At 53.3% G+C, this 26,290-nt stretch overlaps 3 protein-coding genes and 1 non-coding gene across 5 annotated transcripts in view; 1 reads left to right on the top strand and 3 right to left on the bottom strand.

Annotated features, from left to right (window-relative positions):
* Positions 1–71: 71 nt before the first annotated feature.
* LOC103014001 (uncharacterized) lies at positions 72–4,931 on the bottom strand. The gene is given in 11 exon segments (XM_057535174.1): positions 72–205; positions 600–758; positions 864–1,042; positions 1,285–1,405; positions 1,490–1,561; positions 1,921–2,001; positions 2,004–2,063; positions 3,774–3,857; positions 3,955–4,160; positions 4,369–4,446; positions 4,870–4,931. Coding segments are annotated over 11 exon segments (1,236 nt in total).
* On the top strand, positions 2,433–2,539 carry LOC114237715 (U6 spliceosomal RNA). Its single transcript, XR_003623227.1, has one exon. It is a non-coding gene; the product is annotated as a U6 spliceosomal RNA (small nuclear RNA).
* Positions 4,932–6,687: 1,756 nt separating the features above from the next.
* Positions 6,688–9,165, bottom strand: SPATA32 (spermatogenesis associated 32). Its single transcript, XM_057535173.1, has 4 exons — positions 9,108–9,165; positions 8,883–8,937; positions 8,005–8,059; positions 6,688–7,683 (listed from the first exon to the last, which is right to left on the bottom strand). The coding sequence occupies exons 1-4, from the start codon at positions 9,163–9,165 to the stop codon at positions 6,688–6,690; spliced, it is 1,164 nt and encodes a 387-aa protein (XP_057391156.1).
* Positions 9,166–19,065: 9,900 nt separating this feature from the next.
* MAP3K14 (mitogen-activated protein kinase kinase kinase 14) overlaps positions 19,066–26,290 on the bottom strand; it is a 42,593-nt gene continuing 35,368 nt past the window's right edge. For both annotated transcript variants that reach the window (XM_007180163.2, XM_057536278.1), the window contains 7 exons: positions 25,981–26,144; positions 25,349–25,499; positions 23,190–23,579; positions 22,938–23,044; positions 22,364–22,508; positions 21,056–21,156; positions 19,066–20,693 (listed from right to left, as the gene is read on the bottom strand). In XM_007180163.2, the coding sequence (XP_007180225.2) occupies positions 20,529–20,693; positions 21,056–21,156; positions 22,364–22,508; positions 22,938–23,044; positions 23,190–23,579; positions 25,349–25,499; positions 25,981–26,144 (1,223 nt within the window). In that variant the 3' untranslated portion in view covers positions 19,066–20,528. The remainder of the gene's footprint in view (positions 20,694–21,055; positions 21,157–22,363; positions 22,509–22,937; positions 23,045–23,189; positions 23,580–25,348; positions 25,500–25,980; positions 26,145–26,290) is intronic.

Genomic DNA, 26,290 nt, shown 5'->3' with positions numbered 1-26,290 from the left:
TTGCAAAAGATCCGCGTCCCGCTCCGTGCCCGCCCCCACCAAGCGCAACCTGTTTTCGCTCAGCAAACGCTTTACTTGTACAAGTTCTTCATAGCAGGTCTCTGCAAACAGGCTGGAAAGGAGAAGGGCTGCTTCTGCACTAGAGTTGGGGGGGAGGGAGCCAGCTTCGAAGGGCGCGTATACCCTAGCGTCTGGCCCACGAACCCTGCGGAAGCGCGGAGGGGGCATGCAGACGGTCAAGCCTGCTGCTCGGGTTAGAGACGCAGGGTTAGCTCCACCTCAGTCCACCTTTCTGCCGGCCCCGCCCCATTTCCGTCAGTCCCCCCTCCTACCTGGGTCCCCGGCCTCGTTTTCTTACGCCCCGCCGTGTCCTTAGTCGCGCCCTTGAGTGATTTATTGCATCTCCGCCAGTCAGGTCCCAATTTCTTGGAGTTCTTCTTCCACTCTTCGCCTGCCCCTCCCCTCCCCGTCTGTCTGCCCCGCCCCCGGTCCGTCTGCCCCGCCCCTATGCTCTCGGTCCTGCCCCACCCCTCACATGGCCCGCCCCTTATCTGCATGACCTGGCCCCGCCCGCTGGCCCTGCCTCTTTAGACTTTCACCTTGGCTGAGCAGCCCACGGTTGGGCCGGCGCTTGGGTTGGCTGGGCTGGTAGGACTTGGGAAGTCGGACGTCTGGGCGCGGGGTTCGGTTCCGCGTGTGGAATTCTGACTGCGTCCGCCCGTTCAGGTTAGGTATCTGGGAGTAGGCGCTGCGCGCACCTGGAGCGAGAAAGCCGGTAGGAGGAAAAGGAACGGCCAGTTCTGAGAGCGGGTCCTGAGAGAGAGTCCCCAGTCCCGCAGCTCCCCGCCCAGCCCGGGGCGCACCCGCTTTGTGCAGTCCATGCAGCGCGCACGCCAGCTCGGCACTGGAAAGGCCGCTAAGGTGCGCGGCCAGGCAGAAGATCGCGAGGCCCGCCTGAGAGCGCGAGGTGCGGCCGTGGTCGCCGGACCCGCCCTTCCAGTTCGAGTTCAGCCGCAGAGACCGCTGCTTCTTGTAGTAGTAGCTTGAAGGAGGAAAGTGGGTAGCCGCCTCAGACACCGCCTCCCCCAGTCCTCTCCATCTCACTGGTGGGGAAACCAAAGCAGGACAGAAAGCCACTTTGGTCTGGGGGGCAAGTTGGGGCCCAGGAAACTGACCCAGAATTCAGGGCTCCCGTCTCTGGGGCAGGGACATCTGGGGACTCCTGCAGGGGCAGAGTCTGCTCCCCCCATCTTGGGCCCTGAAGCTGGGTCCAGTTGTGCCCACCTCATCACCTCCTGTACCGACTTGAAGGGCACAAAGCCCAGACTCATCAACTTGAACAGCATCTCTAAGAACAGGGTTTGCAAGCCCTGGGGACCACAGACCCGGCTGTTCCTCACCTTGCCTAGGGGCAGAGAACATGGGGGCAGGTAAGGAAGAGCCTCCCCCTGGCCAGATCCACTCCTGCCCCACCAGCCTTGCCCCTCACCCAAGCACTGAGCGAGTCGGTGGCTGTCAGTGAGGACACCCAGGAAGTCTTTGAAGCTTACGGTTCCATCACCTGGGAAGAGAGAAAGGAGTGGGGGCTGTAGGTGCCTACCCCCTGCCAAAGCCCTACTCTGCATATGCGTTAGGGGCTTGCCAGCAGTTCGAGGCATAGAGCATCCAGTCCTGCCTCTGGCCAAGCGTTGTCCCAGATTGAGTGGGGGAGAAATAGCCCTTGCCCTTGGGAGCCCCAAGTCAGGATGATTATCACAGCAGGAATGTTTAGGGGCTCCGGGATAGGTGTGTTGTTCAGGGCAGGCTTCCTGGAAGAGGGGACTTTAGAATAGGACCAGGCCCAGGATTTTGTGGGCAAGGGAGGCGTTCTTCAGGGCTAGAGGTGGGAGAGGAGAGGAGGGCAGGGACAGGGTCACCCACCATCCAAGTCTGCCTGCCGCAGAACCTCACACATCTCCTGCGGGCTCAGCTGGACACCCACATGGCACTGGGCAGCTTTCTGCTGCGCATGTCCATGGTGCCTGTCGGGCTGGAGCTGAACAGTTTGAAGACATCCTGGAACGCTGAGGGTGGGGAGGGGAGCAGGTGTGCAAGGTGAACCACAGGCACAGGAACCCTGAGATTCACCCACTCTAGCTCAGATGGGACTGAGGACTTGGGTTCACCAACCCCCCGTGCATTATAACTTAATGGAGAACAGTGGCTGCTGTGTTTTGGCACTTGTTAAGTGTCCGTTCAATTCTCATGTCCAAAAACTGAACTCAGGGCCCAGGTTCAATCCCTGGTCAGGGAACTAGATCCTGCGTACAGCAACTAAAGATCCCGCATGCTGCAGTGAAGATTCCCGCACATGGCAACGAAGATCCCGCGTGCCGCGACTAAGACCCGGTGCAGCCAAATAAATAAATAAATATTTTAAAAACAACGACAACTTGCTTGCTTCGGCAGCACATACACTAAAATTGGAATGATACAGAGAAGATTAGCATGGCCCCTGTGCAAGGATGACACGCAAATTCATGAAGCGTTCCATATATATTTTTTTTAATTTTTTCTTTTTATTTATTTATGGCTGTGTTGGATCTTCGTTTCTGTGCGAGGGCTTTCTCTAGTTGCGGCAAGTGGGGGCCACTCTTCATCGCGGTGCGCGGGCCTCTCACTATCGCGGCCTCTCCCGTTGCGGAGCACAGGCTCCAGACGCGCAGGCTCAGTAGTTGTGGCTCACGGGCTTAGTTGCTCCGCGGCATGTGGGATCTTCCCAGACCAGGGCACGAACCCGTGTCCCCTGCATTGGCAGGCAGATTCCCAACCACTGCGCCACCAGGGAAGCCCCGTTCCATATTTTTTATGTGTACATATAGCTGATTAACTTTGTTGTACAGCAGAAACGAACACAACATTGTAAAGCAATTATACTCCAATAAAGATGTCAAAAAAATAGATAAAATATATGTAACATAAAAAAAATGTAATGACCATTCTCAGTTCACAGGCAGTACAAAAAGAGGCCAAATGCTGGACCTGGTCCAAGACTTGTAGCTTGCTAACCCCTATGTTACTGTATATCTGTTGCAATTCTAAGGATCTATAAATATTAAATCATTCTAGCGATCCTATGAAAAAAAACCCCAAACAACAACAACAACAACAACAAAAACGAACAACAAAATAACTCATGTCCAAGGCCACACCACCAGTAGGGGCAATGCTGGGCTTTGGACTCGGGCAGTCTGGCTCTGGAGCTACGATGCCCAGAGGCTCCAGGAGCCCTGCTGGCACCTGGCTTGTAGTAGGCACTGAAAATTATTGATGATGAATAGAATGATTCTGCTTCGAGGGGCCCCTACCAGTATCAGGGCATGATCTTTGCAGGGACATTGGGGCCCCCAAATGTGGAAATGATTCCTTCTATCCCTACTCCCACAGCTCCAAACCCCAGCGGGGCAGGGACCTCAGATTCTTTTTTTCCATCCTTTCTCCCAGTTTCCCTTCTTCCTTTCATCCTGTTCATCCATCCACCATCCAAATACCTTGCTATCCACCAATCCCATCCCTCCTTCCCTCCTTCACTCACACACACACACACACACACACACACACACAGCAACAAGCCCTGGGATTGCAGAGATGAGCAAATTAGGCTGGCATGGAGAGGTTACAACACAATCACTGGCTTCTCACTGTGTCCCCAGCCTCTGGGCAGGCAACTCCATTGTATTCTGCTTGGAGTACCCCCTAGTTTTCCTCCCTGCTCCCAGCCCTGAGGCCCTCACCTGCCAGTTGCCCGGGTGTCAGGGGTAGCAGGTTCTTGCCTGCAAAGCCGCCTCGCGGGAAGGAAGCTGGAAAGGCTTTTGTACCTGCTGCAGAGAGATGCCAGGGCCAGGCAGGCCTTTCCCCAAACCCAGCACCCCAGGCCTGGCCTCAGTCCCTGCCGTCACTTCTCAGACCCAGCGCTTGGGCCTGTCTGTACTATACGGGTGGCTGCAAGGCCCTTGAACTCCCTCGCGCCCTGGGAGGGCTGCTCAGCCCGTGGCTGTGGCCGCTGCTGCTTCTGTCTGGGTCAGCAGGGTACGCGCTGCTGCGGCCTCCTCCCCTGCGTCCTCCCGGCCTGCTCCTCTCCTGGGTCTCATGCGAGCAGTCTTTGAGGCTTCTGTGGAGGCCTTGGAGGCGGGAAGAAGACAGGACCGAGGGGCCCAGCCTACTTGAGTGCTCAGACTCCAGGGGACCTGAGACCAGACCTGTGGGTGCACAGCTTCCCCTCCCAGGACCCGCCCCGCCCCCGCCAGCCTGCACCCACAGTCCTCTCCCTGGGGGATTCCTGGGGCAGTAGTTTGGAGGAGTGGCGGACCTTCCCCCTGCCCTCGTCACCTGGACGTTCCCTTTGCCGATGGTGATATCTTGGTCTTCCATCCTCTGCTGCCTGAAAGGCAGTCACAGGCTCGGAGGCTGGTCCAATGTCCCAGGTCCGCAGTCCCCAGGCTGGCTTTGGGGTGGATCTTAACAACTTTTGGCAGGGGTGCCCTTCTCCCTCACCACTGGCCTGCTCCTCTCTGCTGGGGAACCTGCAGTTTTCATCTTTTGCATTTCTGCCTCCCTTAAGGCATGTAAATTTGTGACTCCACTTGGAAGCTAACAGGATGGCTGAGACCCAGGGGAGAAGCGGGCCCCAGAGGCCCCAAGTCAAGGCGTGGGAGGGTGGGATCTAGCCAAGTTGGGGCTGTGGCCCACCTTACCCCGGGACCCCCGGGAGGGAAGGAGCCCTTCCTCCAAATGATGCAAACCCACAAACCACATTAACAAAATACTCTGGGAAGAGGCATCCCAACAGCCAGATGACCGTTCTGGCCCAGCCCCTCCCCAGACACTCACCTCTGGGTCTCTTCTTCATCCTTCTTTCCAGCCTCCTGCCCCCTTCTCTGGCCCTGGCCCATTCTTAACTGCTCACCCCTTCCTAATCCCATTCTCCCAGGCCCTGGGCACCTGCCTCCTCAGCCCCGTCTCAAGGCAGGGCAGGATTCTGAGGATCTGCAAGGTGGAGCTTTCACTGCACGGGGAGCCTTGGCCCAGAGTAGGTCTCAAGGCTCACCAGGTCCCAAGCCTCGGTGCTGCCTCCCCTTCTCTTCCTCCCCAACTTCCCTCTTCCTGCCCATGTCCATCCCCGCACTCCAAGTTCTCTTCCCTCCTTTGCTGCCATCTCCTCTTCCAGAAGCTTCTCCACATTGCCTGTCCTCCCCCGCCGTGGGGAGGCTTGTGCGTTTGTGTGCATGTGTCTGGGTCACAGGTACTGTGTTTGTGTGTGCCTGTGTGCACGTCATGTGTGGAACATACTTCCTCGGTCTGCATGTGGCTATGTCATGTGACTATCTGTATGTGTAACATGCTGGTCAGCTGCTGGGGTGTGTGTGTGTGTGTGCGTGTGTGTGTGTGTGTCTGGGTTGCATGCAGAAGTGCATCATTACACATGGGCTCTCTCCTACGCTGGAGGTACCTCGGACTCAAGGCAGTGGCCCCTGGAGGACCAATCCTTTAGCTTCATTCTTGCCCTCCTTCAAGCCCTGGACACCACCCCTTTCCCATGCCAGGCCTTCCCCATGGAGAGAAGCAGGAAGAACTCCTTCCAGAAGACTTCTCACCTGCCCAGCCCCACCCCCAGCAGGCTCTCGCCTCAGGCGATCCCAACATGCCCCCTTTTACATCTAAGAAACAGAAGCCCCAGAAAGGGCACCACTGAGGCCTGCCCTCGTCATGAGTCTGCTGCTGGCTGGGAGGTCCGGCTAGGTGCAGGGGAAGTGGGACCAGCCATGGGGAGTGAGCAGGCACAAAACAGGGCTGGCAGAGCCCTCAGGGGGCAGGGGCTGCTGGGGTAGCTACAGTGGGGGTGGCATCCCTAAAAAAATCGAGACCAGGATGCCGCAGCCAGAGGAGTTCACTGGTCCAGGAGCATTTGCACAAAAAGTCTGAGCCGGGGGCCAGCAATGGAGGCTTTACTGGTGTTGTCTAGTCTTCTCTGGGGAAGTGGGGGACGACAGCTTAAAATGGATTTTCAGCAATAATGGCCTCCCTCCCGAACTGCAACGCAAAAGAGAGAGTGTCACTTGGGCCTTGGTGGGAAGGTCAAAAGAGAGGGGTGAGCCCAGAGGCCTCTCCGAGGAAGGCCCTGGGGCTAAAGGGGCCTCTTCCTGCCATGCTGATGGGCGGCTGGTGTTCTGTTGCGTTCATTGAACACCAGGAAGCACGGGGTGCTGGGGAGCCCCGTTTCCTCATTCCTGGCTTGATGGAGGTGTCCTGGGCCCAGGGCTGGGGCCATCGGGTTCTCAGTAGGGAAGACACTAGCCTGAGCATTTCCAGTGAGGGTGAGGCTGTCTATACTCTGGGTGAGAAGCCTCCTGACGCTAGGACGACATTCTAGTTCCTGCTTTGAACCCAGGTCCTTGCCCCTGCCCTGGAGCGCTTACCCTCCATGGTTCCCAGGCCTCCAGCCCTGGCCTTGGCACTGCGCCTCAGCCCACCGTAACCTCGTTTCCAGCAGCCTTTATGAGGTCACTGAGGTTGAGACATCACAGCCCACCCATCCCCCAGCCAGTCCCTCATTCCACTGTCCCCACCCCCACCTGGCTGTGTGAGGAATGGGGCCACCTGCACATCATAACACAGCCCCCTCCTGGGGGAGCTTTGGGCCAGCCTCACTTACTCTTTCCCAGCTCCTTGCGGCTGAGGGGACATGTTTGGGGGCTGGAGAAACTTCACTTCCCCTTCAATGGTGGCCCTCTTGAACCCTGGCTTGCTGAAGTCAAGGTAAGGGTGAGGGAAGTGCTTGTCTTCCTGCTTTGAAGCATCCTGCGGCTCCCTGGCTTCTAGTGGTTCCTCTGGTGGCTTCTCTAGCACATCCTTAGTGAGGTTTTCCTGCTCTGGCTCTTCCACGGTGGGCTGGGCAGTGTGATCCACAGTGGGCTCTGTGGAAGGCGTCATGGCCATCTGGAGTGGGGCTTTGATCACATGCCCCAAATTGGGCAAGTCCATCCTGCTGGAGGAGACCATGGCCAGGGAAGATGTGATGTTGATCAGCTCTGCCAGGCTGATGGTTTGTGGGGAGGGGGACGGCTGGGGGCTTGGAGGCTGCTGGGAGACTTTGTCTGAAAGAGCTGGCTGGGCACTGGGGGCCTGGCTCTGCTTCTTGGAGCACACAGTGTCCTTTGGGGCTGACGGCTGGTCTGGATGGCAGGCGGTCTCTTTTGTGCTCTCCTTGATGGGCTGCATGCTGATCGCCTGTTGCAGGCTGTGTTCTGAGGCCTGGATGAACTTGTCTGCCCAGAAGAGATGTTTGGAGGTCTGCACACAGAGAGAGCGGTGGTCGGTGGACACCGGGTCCTCCTCTGTGGTACTCAGGTAGCTGGAATTTGACCTCATACTCCATCGGCTGATGTCCTGCTGCGTTAGCCCTTCCATGTAGGGGTGGAGTGACTCTGTCTTATGCCCCTGTGGCTCAGGGTCTTCACTGAAGGGTTCCAAGTTAACCACCTTCAGCTTGGGCTCTGTGTCCAGCTTGGCCTCGGGCTTGAGCATGAGAAGCGGGCGCATCTCTGGCTGTGGGAAAGGCTTGGGCTTCCGTTCCAGCTCCAGTTCTGGGTCTAGGCGCAGGACCTCTTTGTCTGGGGGCTCCAGCTCTAGCAATTCTTTCTCCAGCTGAAAGGTTTCAACAGAAAGCTGAGGAGGCGCCTGCCCCCCAAAGTCCTCCCCGTCACCCATTCCCTGCCCTGCCCCCCACGTGCTTCTTCTCACTTCCTTTCCCACACTTGCCTCTTCCAAGTGACCTGCCTAGGGCAGGGAGGCGGTGTGGGCAGCTGGTGAGGGCGGGTGTGCGCGCTCGAGCCGACACTGGCCTGGTGATAGGGTCCCAGAATTGTCCAGGGTAGGGGCTGGTCGGGCTTTAGAGAAGACGGGCCCCAAAGAGCCCTGCCCCTGGCCTCCCACCTCCCCATAAGATGTGATGCTGCCCATTATTACCTCCATGTCATCTTCCTCTTGTATTGGTTGGAACTGGTTTTGGTTTATGCCACCCCTAAGACAGAAGGAGACAGAGTGGGTGACAGGGCTCCACGGGGTGGCTTCAGGGGACAGTGTCTGGAGCCCTTAAGGCCCCCTGCCTTGTACACGAGCTGGCAAGATGCCCTCAGCTCACTCCCCTGTCTGTGCCCACTCCCACCAAGAATTCCAGACTCATTCTCAAACTTCAGTGAGTTCAGGAAGCGCCTAGAGAGCTGGCAAGTTGCCCCCCGCCACCCGCAAAGAGGGATACAGTTGGTTGGAGGTGAGGCCCAGGAATCTTCATTTTAATCCAGAATTCCAGTGAGCCAGCGCCCTTGAAAGCGGCTCCCCACAGAGGGAAAAGCCCAGAGCAACGCCCTCTCCGGGACCTGCCCACTCTCAGCTTGGCAGATCTGAAATGCAGGGGTGTATATGGAGGGTGCCCTTGGTTCTTGTTGGTATTTTGCTGTCATCTTGGCTGTTGCCCTCAGTGCTCAGCCACTGTGACCCCTCTCCGTCTTTAGGCAACTGCCCACCCTTCCCTTGGACAGCTCTGTCCTCAGAGAAATGCAGCTCTAAGGGGTCAGGTCCCATGCATGTCTTGGGTGTGCCCCACCACCCCTCAGTCCTCCTCCAACGTCAGGGGCTGGGGGCAGAAGCAGAGAAGAATAGTACGCCCAGCCCCTGCTGCCTTTTGGCCTGGATACTGCCCTTGGGGAGATTTTGGAAACGGGCAAGATAGAGGGAGATCCTGGGTGGGTACACATGAAAACTTCACAGCCATGGCAGCCAGTGAGGGTTGGTGATCTTGGAGGGTTGGGGAGAGGTCCTACGATGATGGGGGGACTAGTTCTCACTGTGTATCCACAATGTCCACCGACTCCTTGTCACAGCAGGGAAATCCATTGGCACCTGGCAGGGAGAAGGAGGTGAGGGCGGGGACAGTCCCTGAGGGGTTCTGGAGCCCGGGCTGGTGGCTCTGCTCCAGCCACCCCCTCCCTCCCTGTCCCTCACCTAAGCCCATGTGCCATCCCCTCGCCCATCCTGCCCCTCGTCTCCTCCCCCTCCCTTGCCAGGGTCACCAGCCCTATCCTCCACGTCTGCTCCCTCCACCTTCCGTGATCCATCACTGTCCTCCATTAGGGCGAATACTAACAGTGGTCACTTCCGTTCATTGAGGGCTTCTAGCCCAGGTATTGTGTGGCGCACTTTATATGCTTTAGCTCATTGATTCAACACAAAAAATGAGAAGACGTTCATTTGCCCAAAGTCCCTCAGCTGATCATTCAGGAAGTCAGGACCTGAATGCAGATTTCACTCAAGAAACTCTTTACTCCCCTGTCCCACATGCCGTCCTACCCTGGAGCCTACAACTGTGTGGGGTTCCCCATCACACCCCAGATGAACTTCACCTTTCTCCATTCCTGCCCCCTCTGTCCCCTTTCTCCACTCTCTCTGGCCAGGCTTCAGATTTGCCACTCACTCTAACCCTGGCCTCTCCTGCCCTGAAATCTGTCCTCTCTTCCCCTGGCTTCTCACACCATCACACCCTTGGGTCATCTATCTCCAACTCTGGGCTAGAGTTCTCACCCCAGGTGCTTGGTTTGAGGTGATGCTGACACCCATCTGGTTATTTATGAGCTCCAATCATCCTCTGCAGGAGAGACTGACTCCCTTGAGGAGGGAGCCCCAGTCCCCTTCCTGGAAGCTTGTATCTTTTATTGCAGAAGCTTCTTTTTCATCTTTTGGGGATAGGGGCCACCAGGCTGTCCCATTCTCTGCTCCCCAGCGTACTGGATAGAAGTTGATGGTGGGGCCATCATGGCAATGGGCAAGCTGGGTCCCTACGAGCCTGGAGTGTGGCAGGAAGTGACAGCCTTGGCTCTGGCTGAGAAGAATTGCTCCCAGGATTAGACCAGAAGGATTAGAGTGTGCTGGAGAGTGTCCTTGCATGGCTGGTGCTGTTCCAGGGATTTGGCTTCCTCCATGTTCAGCCTGGGCCTGGGATCCAGAGTGCTGGGCTAAGAGTACACCAGGGACAGGCTCACAGTGGTGGGCTCAGTGGTCTCTTCAGAACCCATCACCTCCTTGACCACCATGCTTCCTTCGACCATCCCTTGGCTTTCTCCCCACGTCTCTCTTCCTCTGCAATTCTACCTGCCCCAAGTGCTGCTATTCCTCAGGCTTCTGACCTCAGAGCCTTCTTTTGCTTGCTTTACAAAGTTTCCCTGGGAAATTTAATCAACACCTGCAGCCTTAACCCTTCCATAAACAGCAACTGAATATGGATAGAAGGGGAGAAATTATTATGGTGTAAACCTCATTGCAGCACTGGGGGATGGAAGCAAAAGTCTGAGGTTGATTCAACTTGGGGCCTCTGTACCCAACTTGGGGCCTCTGTACCCAACTTGGGGATGCTCTATTAGGGATTCAAGTGACATTCTGTAGTGCATGAAATCATTTCAATTTCCAATTGTGGGTTGCTATTATATAGAAATGTATTGATCTTGTATCCTGTAACCATCCTAAAATCTTATTAGTTCTAGTAACTTTTTTTAGATTCCATAGGGTTTTCTTTTTTTTTTTTAATTTTTATTTATTTTATTTATTTATTTTTGGCTGTGTTGTGTCCTCGTTGCTGCGCCTGGCATTTCTCTAGTTGTGGTGAGCGGGGGCTACTCTTCATTGCGGTGTGCGGGCTTCTCTTGTTGCGGAGCACGGGCTCTAGGCGTGGGGCTTCAGTAGTTGTGACATGCGGGCTTAGTAGCTGTGGCTCGTGGGCTCTAGAGCACAGGCTCAGTAGTTGTGGCGCATGGGCTTAGTTGCTCTGTGGCATGTGGGATCTTCCTGGACCAGGGCTCAAACCCGTGTCCCCTGCATTGGCGGGCGGATTCTTAACCACTGTACCACCAGGGAAGCCCTCCATAGGGTTTTCTATGTAAACAATAATGTTCGTGACTCAACACAGTCTTACTTCTTCGTTCCCAACTTGGATGTCTCTAATTTTCTTTTCTTGCCTTATTGCACTGAGAATAATCTCCAGTAAAATGTTGAAGAGAATTGAGAGTGGACATCCTTGCTTTGCTCCTGAGCTTAGGGGAAAACATTCAGTATTTCACCATGAGGTATAATGTTATAATTTTTCTCATAGATGCCCTTTGTCAGGTTGAGGAATTTCCCTTCTATTCCTAGTTTACTTAATTTTTAAATAGGAAGGGATGTTGGATTTTATCTGATGCTTTTTCTGAATTTATTGAGATTATCATATGGTTTTTCTTTTATATTCTGTTAATATATTATGTAAGTTATATATAGCATATATTATGTTAACATATGTTACATATTATTCTGTTAATAATTCTTTTATAATTTGTTTATGGTGAAATAAATTGATTTTTTTAAAAAATTTATTTTTTTATTTATTTATGGCTGCGTTGGGTCTTCATTGCCGCACGCGGGCTTTCTCTAGTTGTGGTGAGTGGGGGCTACTCTTCGTTGTGGTGCGTGGGCTTCTCATTGCAGTGGCTTCTCTTGTTGTGGAGCACAGGCTCTAGGCTTGTGGGCTTCAGTAGTTGTGGCACGTGGGCTCAGTAGTTGTGGCGCATGGGCTTAGTTGTTCCGTGGCATGTGGGGTCTTCCCGGACCAGGGCTTGGACCCATGTCCCCTGCATTGGCAGGCGGATTCTTAACCACTGCGCCACCAGGGAAGCCCTAAATTGATTTTTTTAGATGTTAACTCAATCTTGCATTCCTGGGATAAATCTCATTTGATCATGATGTACTATCTTTTTATACATCGTTGAATTTGATTTGCTAACTTTCAAAAAGGATTTTCACATACATGTTCACGAGGTATATTGGTGTGTAATTTTCTTTTCTTATTATGTCTTTGTTAGGTTTTGATATGCTGGCCTCATAGAATGAGTTGAGAAGTGACCCCTCTTCAATTTTCTGAAACAGTTTGTGTAAAATTGATATTATTTCTTCTTATGTTTGGTAGAAATCACAAATGAAGCTTGTGGACCTGGGCCTGGACTTTCCTTGTGTGAAGATTTTTAATTACAAATTCAACTTTCAAAAATAGATACAAGGCTATTTAGCCTATCTATTTCTTCTTTTTTATTGTGGTAAAATATATATAACATAAATTGCCCTTTTAAAACTATTTTTAAGTATACAGTTCAGTGGCATTAAGTACATTCACATTGTTGTGCAACCAACACTATCCATCCCGAGAATATCTATTTTTCTTGAGTCAGCTTTGGAGTGTGTAATTTTTTTTTTAAAGGAATTTATCCATTTCACCTAAGTTGTCAAATTTATTGGCACAATTTGTTCCTAATATTCCCTTGTTATCTTTTTCATATCTACAGAATCTGTAGTGATGTCACCTCTTTCATTCCTCATGCTAGTAATTTTTGTCTTTCTTTTTTTCTTGTTCATTTTGGCTGGAGATTTATCAATTTTGTTGGTCTTCTTGAACCAGCCAGAGATATGTCTGATTCCTGTCTGGTCACCCTAAAGTGACATCTGCCAGGCAATAGCCTCCTGAAGTCATAGGTTCCCAAACAGCTTTTTATGATTTCACTATTACACATGAACAACCAAGCATCACCAGGCATTTGAGAAAACTGCTAACATAGGAGTGACAGACCAAGAGAAAAAAGCACTCCAGAGTACCAGAGGTAATTTGAGAAACTTGAGGAAACTTAAAAACTCTAATCATCTTCAGAGATTCAGAAATGAAGATATTCAACAATATATTGCATCCAGAAAACAAGAACAGGATACTATTTTAAAAGAATTAAGAAAAGAAAGAGCTTTTTGGCAAATAGAATTGGAAAATAAAATACAGAGAATATTCCTAGAAAGTAGAACCAAAATATCAAGACAATGTGAGAGAAAAGGATCAAAAGGAAATCTAGGGCTTCCCTGGTGGCACAGTGGTTAGGAATCTGCCTGCCAATGCAGGGGACACGGGCTTGAGCCCTGGTCCGGGAAGATCCCACATGCCGCGGAGCAACTAAGCCTGTGCACCACAACTACTGAGCCTGCGCTCTAGAGCCCGTGAGCCACAACTACTGAAGCCCACGTGCCTAGAGCCTGTTCTCCGCAACAAGAGAAGCCACTGCAATGAGAAGCCCGCACACCGCAACAAAGAGCAGCCCCCCACTCATCGCACCTAGAGAAAGCCCACGTGCAGCAATGAAGACCCAATGCAGCCAAAAATAAATAAATAAAATAAAGTTAAAAGGAAATCTAATTCTGGGTTATAGAAAGAGGATTCAGAAAGAATGGAGAACATGGAGAAGAAAAGAGAAATCAATATTTCCCTGAGCTGAAGGATGTCATTGGCTTAAAAGGGTTCACTGAATGCCCAGCACTACAGATGTCAAAAGATCTTTGCTGTAAAAGTTCATTGCACCAAGAACAAAGGATTCCTAATTGTTTCTAAGTGGAAAAACAAGTCACCTACAAGGGGAGGAGAATCATATTGGCAGCAGAGTTAGCAACAAAGGTTGTCTTTAAAATTTCTGAGGAAAATGGTTTTTAACCTAGAATTTTATATCCAGCCCAACTATCATTTCAGTCATGGAAAACTCGGAAAATTTACCCCCTCTTTTTTTTTTTTTTGGGAAGTTATTTGAGGCTGTGCTAAAGCAAAATAAAGGTGCAAAACAAGAGAGTCAGGAATGAAATAGTGTGTCCACCCTCGGAAAGAAGCTAAGTCCCAGATGTTAACTGTATAGAGGCCTACAACCAGTACACATTGGTGCAGGAGAATAGAGGATCCTGGGCAGTAGGTCTCTGAAATAAAGAAGACCTGACAAGGTAGTTGGCTAGATGTAGAGGTTGAAGAAAACAAAGACTATAATAAAGGCAAAGAATACAAGGAAAAGGCCACTAAAAACTCCAGGAAAAACAAAAAGCTGCATGAGAAAGAAAAGGTAGTTGTGTTACCTTTTCTGGTCCTGCAGTGAACAGTTGTTATGTAGTCACAATAAGGTAAATCCTGTTTATTAACTTTCAACTTTTAGAATCAATATATAAACAAAATCTGGAAAACATAATTATGGTTATGGGACAATATGAATGTTACCAACCTTGACATTAAAAAACAAAAATACAGGTTAGAGGCTTTAGGAGGTGTAAGGCAGGGAGGAAAGCTGAAGGGAAAGGTAGGGTCACTAAAAACTTCATCTTACTATGTGTGGTGTCAAAAGATATTCTCTAAAGTTGATAAAAAAATAAAGATATAAGTATATTAAATTTACAAAGGTTATCAGCATATCTAAAAACAATTGAAGTTGGGAGGATGGGGGAGGGTGGTGCCATTAGAGCCAGAAAGTGGTAATGTCTAGAGCTGATAAACCAAGAAAAAGCCTGTGAGCTTGTAGAGAGATAAGAAGGGAACTAGGCAGAAAAACTGTTCACATGAAACAAGAGTGGTTGCTCTGAGAAGTGAGGTTGGGGGTGTGTGGTATAGGGGATTCTTGTTTCTCATCACTGAATAAGCTCTTCAGTACTATTTAACCACATGCATATATTTCTCTGATAAAGTTAAAATGTTGAGCCCCAGCTACTGGCCAGGCACTGTGCTAGGGGAGGAGGAGATAGTGATGAACATACACAGTCTCTGCCCCCTTGGAGCTTTCAAGACTGTGGCTGTGACCACAGGAGACCCTCCAATCTCTATTTCTTACTCTCACTTCTCCTGAGTTCTAGACTCAAACTGCAATCACTGATTACACATTTCTCCCTCAGGGGGCCTCAACTTCACCTTGTCCAAAACACTACGGATTCCTTGTCAAAGCCTGGAATTCCCCTGTTTCCTATTGTGACGTTGCTCAGGATTCACCTCTTCCTGAAGACCTTCCAGACTCTACCTCGAGGTGCTGAGCTAGGGACTCCTCGTCCAGTTGCCCCCACCCCACCCCTGCGGACTTCTATCTAAGCACACAGCTTCTTGCTGACCCTAAATTAGAGGTGGGTCGGGTGCGTGGGTTGCTCACTTTGAATCTCTGATCCTCTACACAGAGAGTCAGACATAACGTGGATGCTCAACAAAAGTCTGTGCAAAAAAATGGTTTCCTTATCCCTCTCACCCTGCCAAACCCTGCGGTTTATCCCCCATTTCTGACCTCAACCTCACACCCTGGTGTCCAGACTCTAGCCTGGCCAACACGGTTCTGCATGTCTGACCTGTCTTCCTTTCCAATCTCTCATCTCTCGATAACCTTCTCTGCCTGATTCATCCTTCATCCTATCACCCCAATTAGAGACCTGGGTCATTTGTGACCTTCTCACTTCCCCAGCTTCTGACCTTCCCACCACCGCTGTTGCTGACCTTCTCTTCCGACACCAAAGTCAACACAAACCCAGGACTCACTACCCCTCAAAACTCAGTTCTGAGTGCTTTGCACACATTCAATCCTCAGAGCCACTCTATGCACAGGTGGCCACAACTCTCCTCTTACAGATGAGGAAGCTTGCACAAGTCACACAGCTCTTAAGAGCAGTACCATGACCTGAACACAAATCGGACTGGCTCCAAACCCTGTGGTGCTAACCATTGTGCTGTCTGAAATTTCTTTAAGCCTCTAGATGGACCACTGAACCATGTCCCCCCACCCCCTTCCCCACTCCAACCTGGGCATCTCAATGACTGCAGAGTGAGCCTGCTGCATCACCCCTGCCTCTGCTCACGTCCAGACTCTAGGGTGGCCTCAAAGATCCTGCATGGTCTGACCTCTGCCTTCTTTTTTCATCTCCTGGTATCCAGTTCCTTGCCTTGCCCCAAGCCCAAGACACCCTGGAGCACGGCAGGGTCTTTTGTGCCCCAGTGCCTTTGCACATGCTATTTCTGATATGCAGAAAGTCTCTCTCCTGACAAAATCCTACTCATGCCTGACAGCTCAAATCTCCATTGTCGTCATCTCAGTGATAAACCTAGCTGTCCAACCTACATTTTAATTTTTAGTTAACTCATCAGACTCGGCCTAGCACAAGACTAAGTCCTTACAAATAATAAATGCTAGCAAGGGTGTGGAGAAAAAGAAACCCTCCTATACTGTTGGTGGGAATGTAAATTGGTACAACCACTATGGAGAACAGTATGGAGGTTCCTTAAAAAACTAAAAATAGAGTTACCATATGATCCTGCAATCCCACTCCTGGGCATATATCTGGAGAAAACTCTAATTCAAAAAGATACATGCACCCCAATGTTCATTGCAGCACTATTTACAATAGCCAAGGCATGGAAGCAACCTAAATATCCATGGACAGATGAATGGATAAAGAAGATGTGGTATATATATACATAATGGAATATTACTCAGCCATTAAAAAGGCTGAAATAATGCCATTTGCAGCAACATGGATGGACCTAGAGATTATCATACTAGGTGAAGTGAGAGAGACAAAGAAAGACAAATATCATATGATATCACTTATATGTAGAATCTAAAAAAAATAAAAGATACAAACGAACTTACTTACAAAATAGAAAGAGACTCACAGGCACGGAAAACAAACTTATGGTTACCAAAGGGAAAGCGGGGGCAGGGGGGTAGGGATAACATATACACACTACTATATATTAAAATAGATAACCAACAAGGACTCACTGTATAGCACAGGGAAGTATACTCAACATTTTGTAATAGCCTATAAGGGAAAAGGATCTGAAAAATATATATATATAACAATTACTGTGCTGTACACCTGAAACTAATATGACATTGTAAATCAACTATACAATTAAAAAATAAAATAGGACTTCCCTGGTGGTGCAGTGGTTGAGAATCTGCCTGCCAGTGCAGGGGACACGGGTTTGAGCCCTGGTCTGGGAAGATACCACATGCCGCGGAGCAACTGAGCCCAGGAGCCACAACTACTGAGCCTGCGTGTCACAACTACTGAAGCCCATGCATCTAGAGCCCACGCTCCACAACAAAGAGAAGCCACTGCAATGAGAAGCCCGCGCGCCCCAAAGAAGAGTAGCTCCTGCTCGCTGAAAGCCCACGCACAGCAATGAAGATCCAACGTAGCCATAAATAAATAAATAAATAAATAAATAAATAAATGTATAAGTAAATTTATAAAATAAAATACTGTTCTCTGCTGAGAAAAAAAAAAAAAAGAAAAAAGAAAAAGAAAAAAAAGAGTAAGTCCTGAAGGGGGTGCAATAAATGTTGCAGGAGTGATTTAAGTTGTCTGCATCAATTTGTTTGCCTTAGGCATTTGGGACGGGGCGGGGGGTGGGGGTGGGGGGAGGAAAGCTGCTCTCTGGTGGTTGGTTCTTGGCACGTTTTGAAGGCTGGCCCATGTCCTCCTGGGAGAGAAGGTCCTGAGAAGAAAGCCTCCATTTCGGGGGTGGGGGGGATCTGAGCCCCCATTATTAGAAACCTGGGAGATCCAGGGCCCTGAGGGGCAAACATCTTTGCTCGTTGGTACAGAGAAGAGTGCAAAGCACAACGGATGCGCTCAGTAAACATCTGTTGAAGCAGATTGCTTTTCCCTGCAAAAGCTCCAAGCATCAACCAGGAACAACTTGATTTGATTTGGGGATGGTTCTCGGCAGTTTGGGATAATTCATGTGTCGTTTCTGGGCACAGGGCCACTGCTCTTTCTGGGTATCCTGAAGCCCTCCAAGAACCCGCCGGGTCTGCGGCCTCCACCCCTCGGTGTGCACGTGTGTACACACACGCTTGTGCACCGCGCAGGGCCAACGCTGGGTGGCTGTGGTGGTCAGGGTAGCACCTCCCCTCATCCTCGCGGGGATAGCGAGGGTTTTGGCTGGGGTCGACCTTCCTTTCAGGCGCCCGGCAGGGGCCATGGCCGATCCCCGCCCCCGGCGCCCCGCCCCTCACTTTCACTTTTCCCGCCCCGGCCCTCCCTCCGCGCCCGGCCCCGCCTCGCCGCGCGCCCGCCCGCTCCCACCTGTCACCCCCATGCTGACCGAGGCTCCGTCGGGAAGGCGGGGAGCGGGCTGGTGGCTGCTGCCCCTCCGCCTCCAGTGCGCTCTTTGGTGGCGGGCTGTGGAGGGCGGTGGAGATGCCGGGGCGCCGGCGTCTGTGATGTCGCCGCCTCTGTGACATCCCTGCCACGAGCCCCGCGGGCAGGGAACAGCGCTCACGATCCCGGCGCGTGGGTGGGCTTGGCGGTTGGGGGGCATCTTCTGGATTGGGCTGCCCCACCTCGCCCCGCAGCCGGAGCCCCTCTCCCGGAGACACGGGGCGGCTCTGCTCTCTGCAGCAGGCCCAGAGCAGTGGAGGGCGGCGACCTGTAAGCCTGGGGTCTGCTAGGCTGAACTTCGCACCTGCCCTGGGAACACTGACACAAGGCCGCTGCCCCTTCCGTGCGCCCAGGACCCTCCAAGAACCTGCTGAACCTGCCACCTTTACCCCAAGTTGTGCACGTGTGTCCAGTGCACACACACTGGGGCACAGCTTTGGGGTGTAGAGCCAGATTAGATAAGGCACCCTGTGTGCTGGTGGCACCCATCCTCAGACAGGTCCTCTCCCACCACCAGGGAACCGACTTTGGGAAAGTCATCTCTGATCACCTGCAGACACTTGGGTGGCTGGAAGGGCTGGGAGCGCAGGCTCACTCCCAGTTCAGTTCCTGGGAAGCCAGACCTCAGGGACAGAGGAGTGGGGGGGAGGGGGGGCATGTCTTTGTTCTGGGCATGTGGTCTGCCCCCACCTATCCCTGCTGGGTCAGTGCCCAGGCCTCGACATCCTCCTCCTCCTCCCCTCAGCCTGGCAGCGTTCTGCCAGGGACTTCCCTGCTGTCACCGGGTGGGGGATCTTGCCTAACTGGTCTGAATGGATAGCTCAGAGGCGGAACTGGAAGCACCAACTGGGATGAGTGGTGCGAAAAGCAGCCCCATTCAAGGGCTGAAAACAGTCCTTGCCTATGGGGCAAGACTTGACAAGATCCCACCAAGAAGGCACAAGGAGGCTGCTGTTAGGATGTGAGGTTCAGCACACAGGCAGGCGTGAGTGGAGACAACCGTGGCCTAAACACTTATCATTACTGCAAACTTTATTGCTCAGGAGGAGTTCTCTAACGTCTCAACTCTGCAGGACCAAGGCTGCAGTTCTTCACGTACGGGGGGGCCGGGGGTCTCTCCCTGGGGAGCAGCATGGCTCAATGTGGAGAGCTGGGCAGAGGCCACCATGGCAAAATGTGGGGATGAGCTTCTCCCCAGATGGAATCTCAGGGGACATCCCCTCACCCCGCAACAATTCACAGTTGATTAATGCTACATGAGTGCTGATCAGCTCCCCCGGAAAGAAGAGGCTGGACTGGGGTGATGGTAGGGGGTGCTCACCTTAAAGAAACCTGAAGGAGGTTTGAGGAGTCACATGCATGGAGAAGGGTCAAGAGCTGAGTCCCTTCACCCTATCTCCTGGCCTGCTTGTGCTCATGCAGAACCGCTGGCCTGCCCTCCTGGAGGGCAGCCATGAAAGTGCTTGAGGTCATCAGAGTGCAAAGTGCAGCTGGCAGTGCCCCCGAGACCAGGGGCAGCAGGATCAGTGAGTGTCTCGGGAAGCTCATGTGAGGATGTTGAGAGCCGTGGCCTGGGTAACAGTAGCGCCTGCATCTGCTGCCTTCTCTCAAGTCTATCGTGCTCTGTCCTCAGACCGTTCCCGTCAGGTAGGTCTCATGTCACCCTTTACTACAGATGAGGGAGCCGAGTGCCAGCTGGGCAGGGGCGGTGCTGGGCCTGCGGTTGGGGCTCAGGGCCTGCTGCTCTGGGGAAGACTGGTGGCCAGCAGCAAAGGGGCATGTGCTTAGGGACTGAGAACCATGTCACTTGAACGCCTTCTCTGGTCCTTGGCTGAAGCTGAGCTCAGCTCAGGGCCTGGGTTGCGGCTCCCTGAGAAGTGTGGTGTTTTCTCCCAGGGAGACCCCCAGTGTCAGGCAGTCCTCCCTCCCTGACCTGGTCTGAAAAGCACCTAGAGATAGAAGGGGGGCTGATGGCCAGGCAAGGCCGGCCAAGGGGGCCAGAGGGCCCCCTCCATTAACCCAAGGGTAGGCACACCTGCTGCCCCCGTCCTGTACTGGGCCTGGGGGTAGGTCATTAGATGCTCATACCCGCCTGGAAGCCGAGGGAGGGGCTCGCCCACCTCTCTGGGACCTGGGCCGGAAGCCACTCTCCCCTGACTGCCAGCAAGTGGTCACTGATCCGAATGGGTCAGGCCAGCTTGTCAGGACCAAGGCAGAGAAGACCCTCTTTGTTCCCCATGGGAAGAGGCCTCCTGCCTTCCTCCTCCTCCTCCTCATGTGGGCTCAGGCAGGACACAGGTGGGAGATCCTGGGAGGTGTTCTGCTAGCCCCACCTTACTGCTGCCAGCCCCTGGTCCCACCGCTGAGCCACGGGCTGGCAGACCCCTGGGAGCAGGCAGGCTGAGCCTGTGTCTCAGGGGCAGCGTTGAGCACCGAGAAGGAAGGTCGCTTCTGGCCGAGTGGAGCCAGTGGTGGAAGGCTGGTTAGGGCCTGTTCTCCAGCTGGCCGTGCTTGACCCTCCAGCTCCAGGCGAAGCTGCCATCAGGGGCCAGGGTGCACTGCAGGTCGATGCCCGAGTCTGGCACCTCCATGTCGTAGCGCACGGGCTGCCCGTCCTTGGTCACCAAGCTGAAGGCTGAGGCTGGGATCTAGGGGCAGAGCAAACCAATGGGCCTGAGAGTGGCAAGGGGCACCGAAGGTTCCTAGAAGTGCAGTACTGATGGTCTCCTGCCGTGCTGGCAGACACCTCCCTCCAGCCGAGTAGGCAGCCCTGAGGTATCATCTGCCTTTCATTCTGGAACACTTGGAGAATCTCACCTGGCCCAAGTGTGGATCCTGAGGACCCTTCAGTCACCACGGCCAGTCTTGCCCTGGGACCCCGGGGGACATCTGGGGCCAACTATTCCCTCTGGGGCCATTTCTACTTATTCAAAAGCCTCCTTCCTGGATGACTGGGCTACGTGCACTGGGTTGTGGGGCTCTGCCCCTAAGCGTGTACCTGCCCGCTTACCTGGCTGCTGATGCCAGTTGCGATGTCTCCCACCTTGACCCGGTGGAATTCCCGGATGTGCAGGTGTTCGCCATTGAGAGACTGTATTTGGACTTTCACACCTAGAAGGCAGGTAAGGTGACCATCAGGAGAGCGGCTGCTAGCTCCCTAAGGCGCCCTATGTAGGGGGAAGCAGGGTGGCTGTGGGGAAGCTGCAGAGATGACATTGAGGATGGAGTGGCTGTAATGTTATACCCCTGCCAGCTCTTACTGGCCATTTCCTGTCAACACCAGGAATTTGGCCTGCACAGTGCAAAGATCTAAGGTTGGCTCCTGTGGGAAAGTAGTATTTCAACTTACAAAGCAGAAAGGAACTGGACACAAAGATTCTTAAATTAGATTGTGGGCAACTTAGATTGTAAGTCCCTGAGGTTGAGCGGCCTCTGGCCAGGCATGGGGGCTTGATGCCATGAGTCTCACTGTCCCCAGGGAACCGTGAGCTGATGAAACCTTCATTCTATCAAAATCACAACATGACCTCTGCAACCATGCTTGAAAACAGAGTTCTATATATGTTGTCCTTCTCATCTTCTGACTTCAAATGTCAGAGGAGGATCTTAGCAAACCTACTGCTGAGTTTTTTTTTTTTTTTTAAATATTTATTTATTTTTGGCTGCGTTGGGTCTTTGTAGCTGTGCGCGGGCTTTCTCTAGTTGTGGAGAGCAGAGGCTACTCTTTGTTGCGGTGCACAGGCTTCTCATTGCGGTGGCTTCTCTTGTTGCGGAGCACGGGCTCTAGGCGCGTGGGCTTCAGTAGTTGTGGCTCACGGGCTCTAGAGCTCAGGCTCAGTAGTTGTGGCGCACGGGCTTTGTTGCCCCGTGGCATGGGGGATCTTCCCGGACCAGGGCTCAAACCTGCGTCCCCTGCACTGGCAGGTGGATTCTTCACCACTGTGCCACGAGGGAAGCCCCTATTGCTGAGTTCTTTTTTTTTTTTTTTTTTTGCTGAGTTCTTGATTAAAACGCTCATGGGGTCCTGTTCTTCCTTTTCTCTTTAGAAGACATTAATTGCTCAGTTTTTGGACTCCAGGCCAGGAAAGACTGCTCTCTGCCCCAAGCTACAGGCCTTCTGGGACTCTATCAACTGCTCACAAGGGGCAATGGTCCTCGACTGCCCCATGAGGAAAGGCTCTGGGTGATCAGGGTCTTTACTCTAAACCAACTTAATGGCCAGGTACCTCAAATTCTGGGTGCCAGGTGCCTTCCTCTCCCTTCCCCACTGTGCCCCACTCTCAGACTCCCCAGTCCCAGGCGGATCGGGTGACTGTACCGTTGAAATAGCTCGGCATGTCGGTGGGCCGCCCCCGGGCCAGCACCATGTTCCAGCTGGAGCTGCGGGCCTCCGCCTGGCTGCCCCACGAGTGCACGCCGGAACTCAGGGTGTCCCGCGAGCTCTGAGAGGCCCTGGACGGGTTCTGAAACAAGAGTGGGCACAGACTCAGGCTCCTGGGCTCGGAACCATCTCTGGCCTTGGTCTGATTTGGCAAGGAAGTGCCCATGTCCTAGGCTGGAGCGTGGCTCTCCTGAGCACTGGGGCTCAGCACAGGACTGAGTTCCTGAGGGGCCCTTGGGCTGGAGGATGAACAGTAATTCTATGGGGACCAAAGCCAAGCCTTTCCCCTTACTATCCTAGTAGCCAAACCAGTCCCTAATTCCCAGGTGTGTTGGAGATGGACCGTCTCATTCTGAGAAACCAGGACCCCTGCCCCAGTGAGGACCCCTCCCAGAAGGAACGGGCAATCCTGTCACCTGCCCTTTACCCACTACTTGCACACGGCCCCTTCACTGGCCAGACACAAAGCCACCTGCCCTGTGCCCCGGCTCCTGGTCCACGGCCGACTCACCTTCTCACTGTCATCTGACAGGGAGAGGCTGTCGACGCTGAGGCATGAGAGGATTTGCTCCTGTTCCTCCAGAGAAAATGGCTGCGACAGGCTGTTCAGAAATAATTCTGCAGAGAAAGGCAGAAGACGGCTGTGAAAGACTGGGAGGGTCTGGCTGTGCCGTCGGCCTTCTTCTGCACAGACTGCTGACCCTGGGGAAGAGGACGAAGCCCAGGCCTTGCTGCAGGGCCCAGAAGCTGTGGCTGCCCGTACCTATTTCCAGCTGTTGCAGCTCTTGCTCGGGGAAGGTTGCCTTCCGCTCTGGTGAGCTGGAGTTCTTGGCTGGGGCCGTATCTAGGGAGGACAGAGCCAGTGGTTCCCACGTCCCGGACTCTTCTTTGCCCCAGTGCAGGCTGGGAGACTTGTTCTGCTCTGGGGGCTCCGGGGGTGGAGGAGGCTGGAGCTTAGGGGCCCCGCCTGCTGCGTCCTCAGCTGGCTGGGGCCCCGGGGCCTCTGGAGAGAGCTCCCCTGGCGAGAGCTCCACTGGTGGGGCACGTAGGGTCTGGTGAGGGTGCCCTTGGCTTGGCGGTGGGTGGGCTTGGAGTGGCGGCGGATGTCTTGGTTCTTTGTACTCTCCCCTCCAAGGGCTCCTCAGACCTCCCACTACAAAACAGAGAGCACATATGTGGTGAGGTGGAAATGGGCCAGGCCAGGTGGCCTTTCCTGAGCAGAAGAGGGCCAGAAGCGGGCAGTGAGGGTGACCTTTTGCCCGGCCAGGACAGGGCTTTGGAGGGCAGTGCGTGGTCTCCAGAGGAGGCCTCTTCCATAAGATGGCCCCGATGACGAGACTAGGACAGTATTTCTTTTATTCCATTTTCCTCCTAGGTAACAACTGCAAATTTAAAAATTACAGAATTGGCTCCAGAGAAGGACTTTGTTAATATTAATAGTAAAGAGAAGATTTAAAAATAGCTCTGGGGTAATGCCAACACAGAGTTCCCAGGCGAATGGGCCTCGCTGACCCTCCATCTCTCTTACCCCTCCCTTCCCGATAGTCAGTGCTTCCTGAAGACACCTTACCTCTGGAGTGGGGGGCAATTCAGCCCCGGGGCCATTACAACTACCATCTATGTTTGGCGTCGGGGGGCTATGCAGTCTCTCTTCTGTTTTACTTATTCCCTTTCGTTCCCATAACCACTGTCTCTCCCTTGCCACCCCCTACTCCGCCCCCAGCTGATGTTCTCTTATGTTCAACATGTCATTTTGGGTTTGATCGAATTCTTGCAAAGCATGTGTTGTTTTTATTTATCAATTTTTTTAAATACATTTATTTTATTTTGGGCTGCGTTGGGTCTTTGTTGCTGTGCGTGGACTTTCTGTAGTTGTGGCGAGCGGGGGCTACGCTCCGTCATGGTGCGCAGGCTTCTCATTGCAGTGGATTCTCTTGTTGCGGAACACAGGCTCTAGGCGCGCGGGCTTCAGTAGTTGTGGCACACGGGCTCAGCCGTGTGGCTTGCAGGCTCTAGAGCGCAGGCTCAGTAGTTGTGGCGCATGGGTCTAGCTGCTCCGCGGCATGTGGGATCTTCCCGGCCCAGGGCTCGAACCTGCATCCCCCGCATTGGCAGGTGGATTCTTAACCACTGCGCCACCAGGGAAGCCCTATTTATCAATTTTTAATTTACAGAAAAGGCACTGTGTTCTAGGCCTCGCTCTGTTGGTCCTCTTTGCAGCCAGCACTGTGGCCTGAAGATCCAGCCAGGTTGCCCCATGAGCACTGAGTTGCTTTAACTGCCGTGAGCGCTGCGTGGAGTGTCCCACACCCCCCACCCCCACCTTTGGCCTCTCCAAGCTCCCAGGGAGGGACACCTGACTGCACCCGACTCCCCTCCCACGAACGACACTGCAGCGTGCATCCGCAGGCGTGTCCCCTCATGGACCTGGGCAGAGTTTCTTTGGCGGTGCGCCCTGGAGCGGGGTGCTGGGTCCCGGGTCCCGGGTCTACAGACGTCTGCCAGAGTGCTGCCAGGTGCTCTCCAGCAGAGCCTAAAGGCCACTGTCCCTCATCCCCACCAACACTTGGTGTGACACCAACTTCCTGATTTTCCCCACACAAATGGCTAGAAAGTGATACCTGGCTTTATTTCACATTCTCTGATACTAATGAGTTCAAGCCTCCCTTTATATGTTGTAACCCCTTGCCCCATCTCTGAGCACAGCCTCTGCATCAAGACACAGTACTAAGCACAATACAAGGCACAGTACTAAGCACTTTGACTCACGTGACCTCAGTCTTCCTAACAAGCCTGAGGTTGGTGTCATGCCCATGCTCTAGATGGGGAAACCAAGGCTCTGAGAGGCTGAGTACCTTGCTCTTAGCCACTACACGACCCCGCCGCCTCTCTCGCCCCCTGCAGCCAGCATGGGGCTCTTACCATGCTGCAGCGCCAGGCTGACCTTCCCCCCCAGCTCCGCTGCAGACGCTCGGTGGACAGGCTCTTTCCTGAGCCCCTCCTGGATGGCCTGGGCTGTGAGGGGGGCACAGGAGGGCGGGATCTCCCTCACAGGTGGAGGCTCGCTGGCAATCTGGGGGTCAAAAGGCAACATATGAGGCCTGCCTCCCCGTCACTTCCTGGCCCCCAGCTTTCTGTTCTTGCTCCTCCCCACTCTCCCCTGCCCTGCTGTGCTGGGGTCGGTCGCAAGGACTAGAGTGGCCTGGGCTACAGTGAGGGCTGGGACTTTTCCAAGAAAAGGTAGGACAGCACAGAGCCAGGGGGTGAGGCACCCACGACCCCCAGGCCCAGCCTGTCAGGAGGCAGGCAGAGGTGGCCCGGGGTGTGGACGCAAGAGAGCCCTGAACCATGAACCCAAGAAGACCCCTCACCTAGGATCTGCCCTTGGACCCTCAGATTCGAGTAGCCAAGTATTTTAGTCAGGATCCCACATTTAGGATGAGGCCTCTGCTTGCTCCCATCTGCCACTGAAGAGCGGCCAAAATGGGAGGCCACATGAAGCCTGCGGCCTGGGCCCCGTGGCCCTGCTGGCTGTCCCAGGTGCTGTCACGGACCTTGAGGCACAGCGGCCCTCGGAAGTACTGGGTCCAAGGGTGACAGCCATTGAGCATGTGCAGCATCATGCAACAGCTGCTCCAGATGTCCACCTTGGCATCACAGGGCTTGCCCATCACCACCTCTGGCGCCATGTGGGTCTCTGTACCGGGGATGTAGTCCCCTGAGAAGGTGAGGAGAGACAGAAAAGGCAACCGTGAACTCTGATGGGCAGACGCCTCGGCAATGACCACCCGAGTCAATTCCTGAAACACCCTGACTGTCTCAGAGTACTTTAAATAGAGATAAAGCCTCCAAATCAAACTTGCT

The sequence above is a fragment of the Balaenoptera acutorostrata genome, chromosome 20 (genome assembly GCF_949987535.1).
Source record: "Balaenoptera acutorostrata chromosome 20, mBalAcu1.1, whole genome shotgun sequence".
NCBI lineage: Eukaryota > Metazoa > Chordata > Mammalia > Artiodactyla > Balaenopteridae > Balaenoptera > Balaenoptera acutorostrata.
The sequence above is the reverse complement of the archived record's forward strand: the minus strand, read 5'-3'. Positions and strand labels throughout refer to the sequence as shown.

Bases quoted from the DNA above. Each gene is read 5' to 3' on its own strand.
- SPATA32 (XM_057535173.1), bottom strand. From the start codon at position 9,165: ATGGAGGACAGTGATGGATCACGGAAGGTGGAGGGAGCAGACGTGGAG. The intron at 8,060-8,882 runs GTGAGAACTAGT...CTTCTGTCTTAG, and splicing joins GTGGACATTGTGGATACACA to GGGTGGCATAAACCAAAACC. The intron at 7,684-8,004 runs GTAATAATGGGC...GAAACCTTTCAG, and splicing joins AAGAGGAAGATGACATGGAG to CTGGAGAAAGAATTGCTAGA.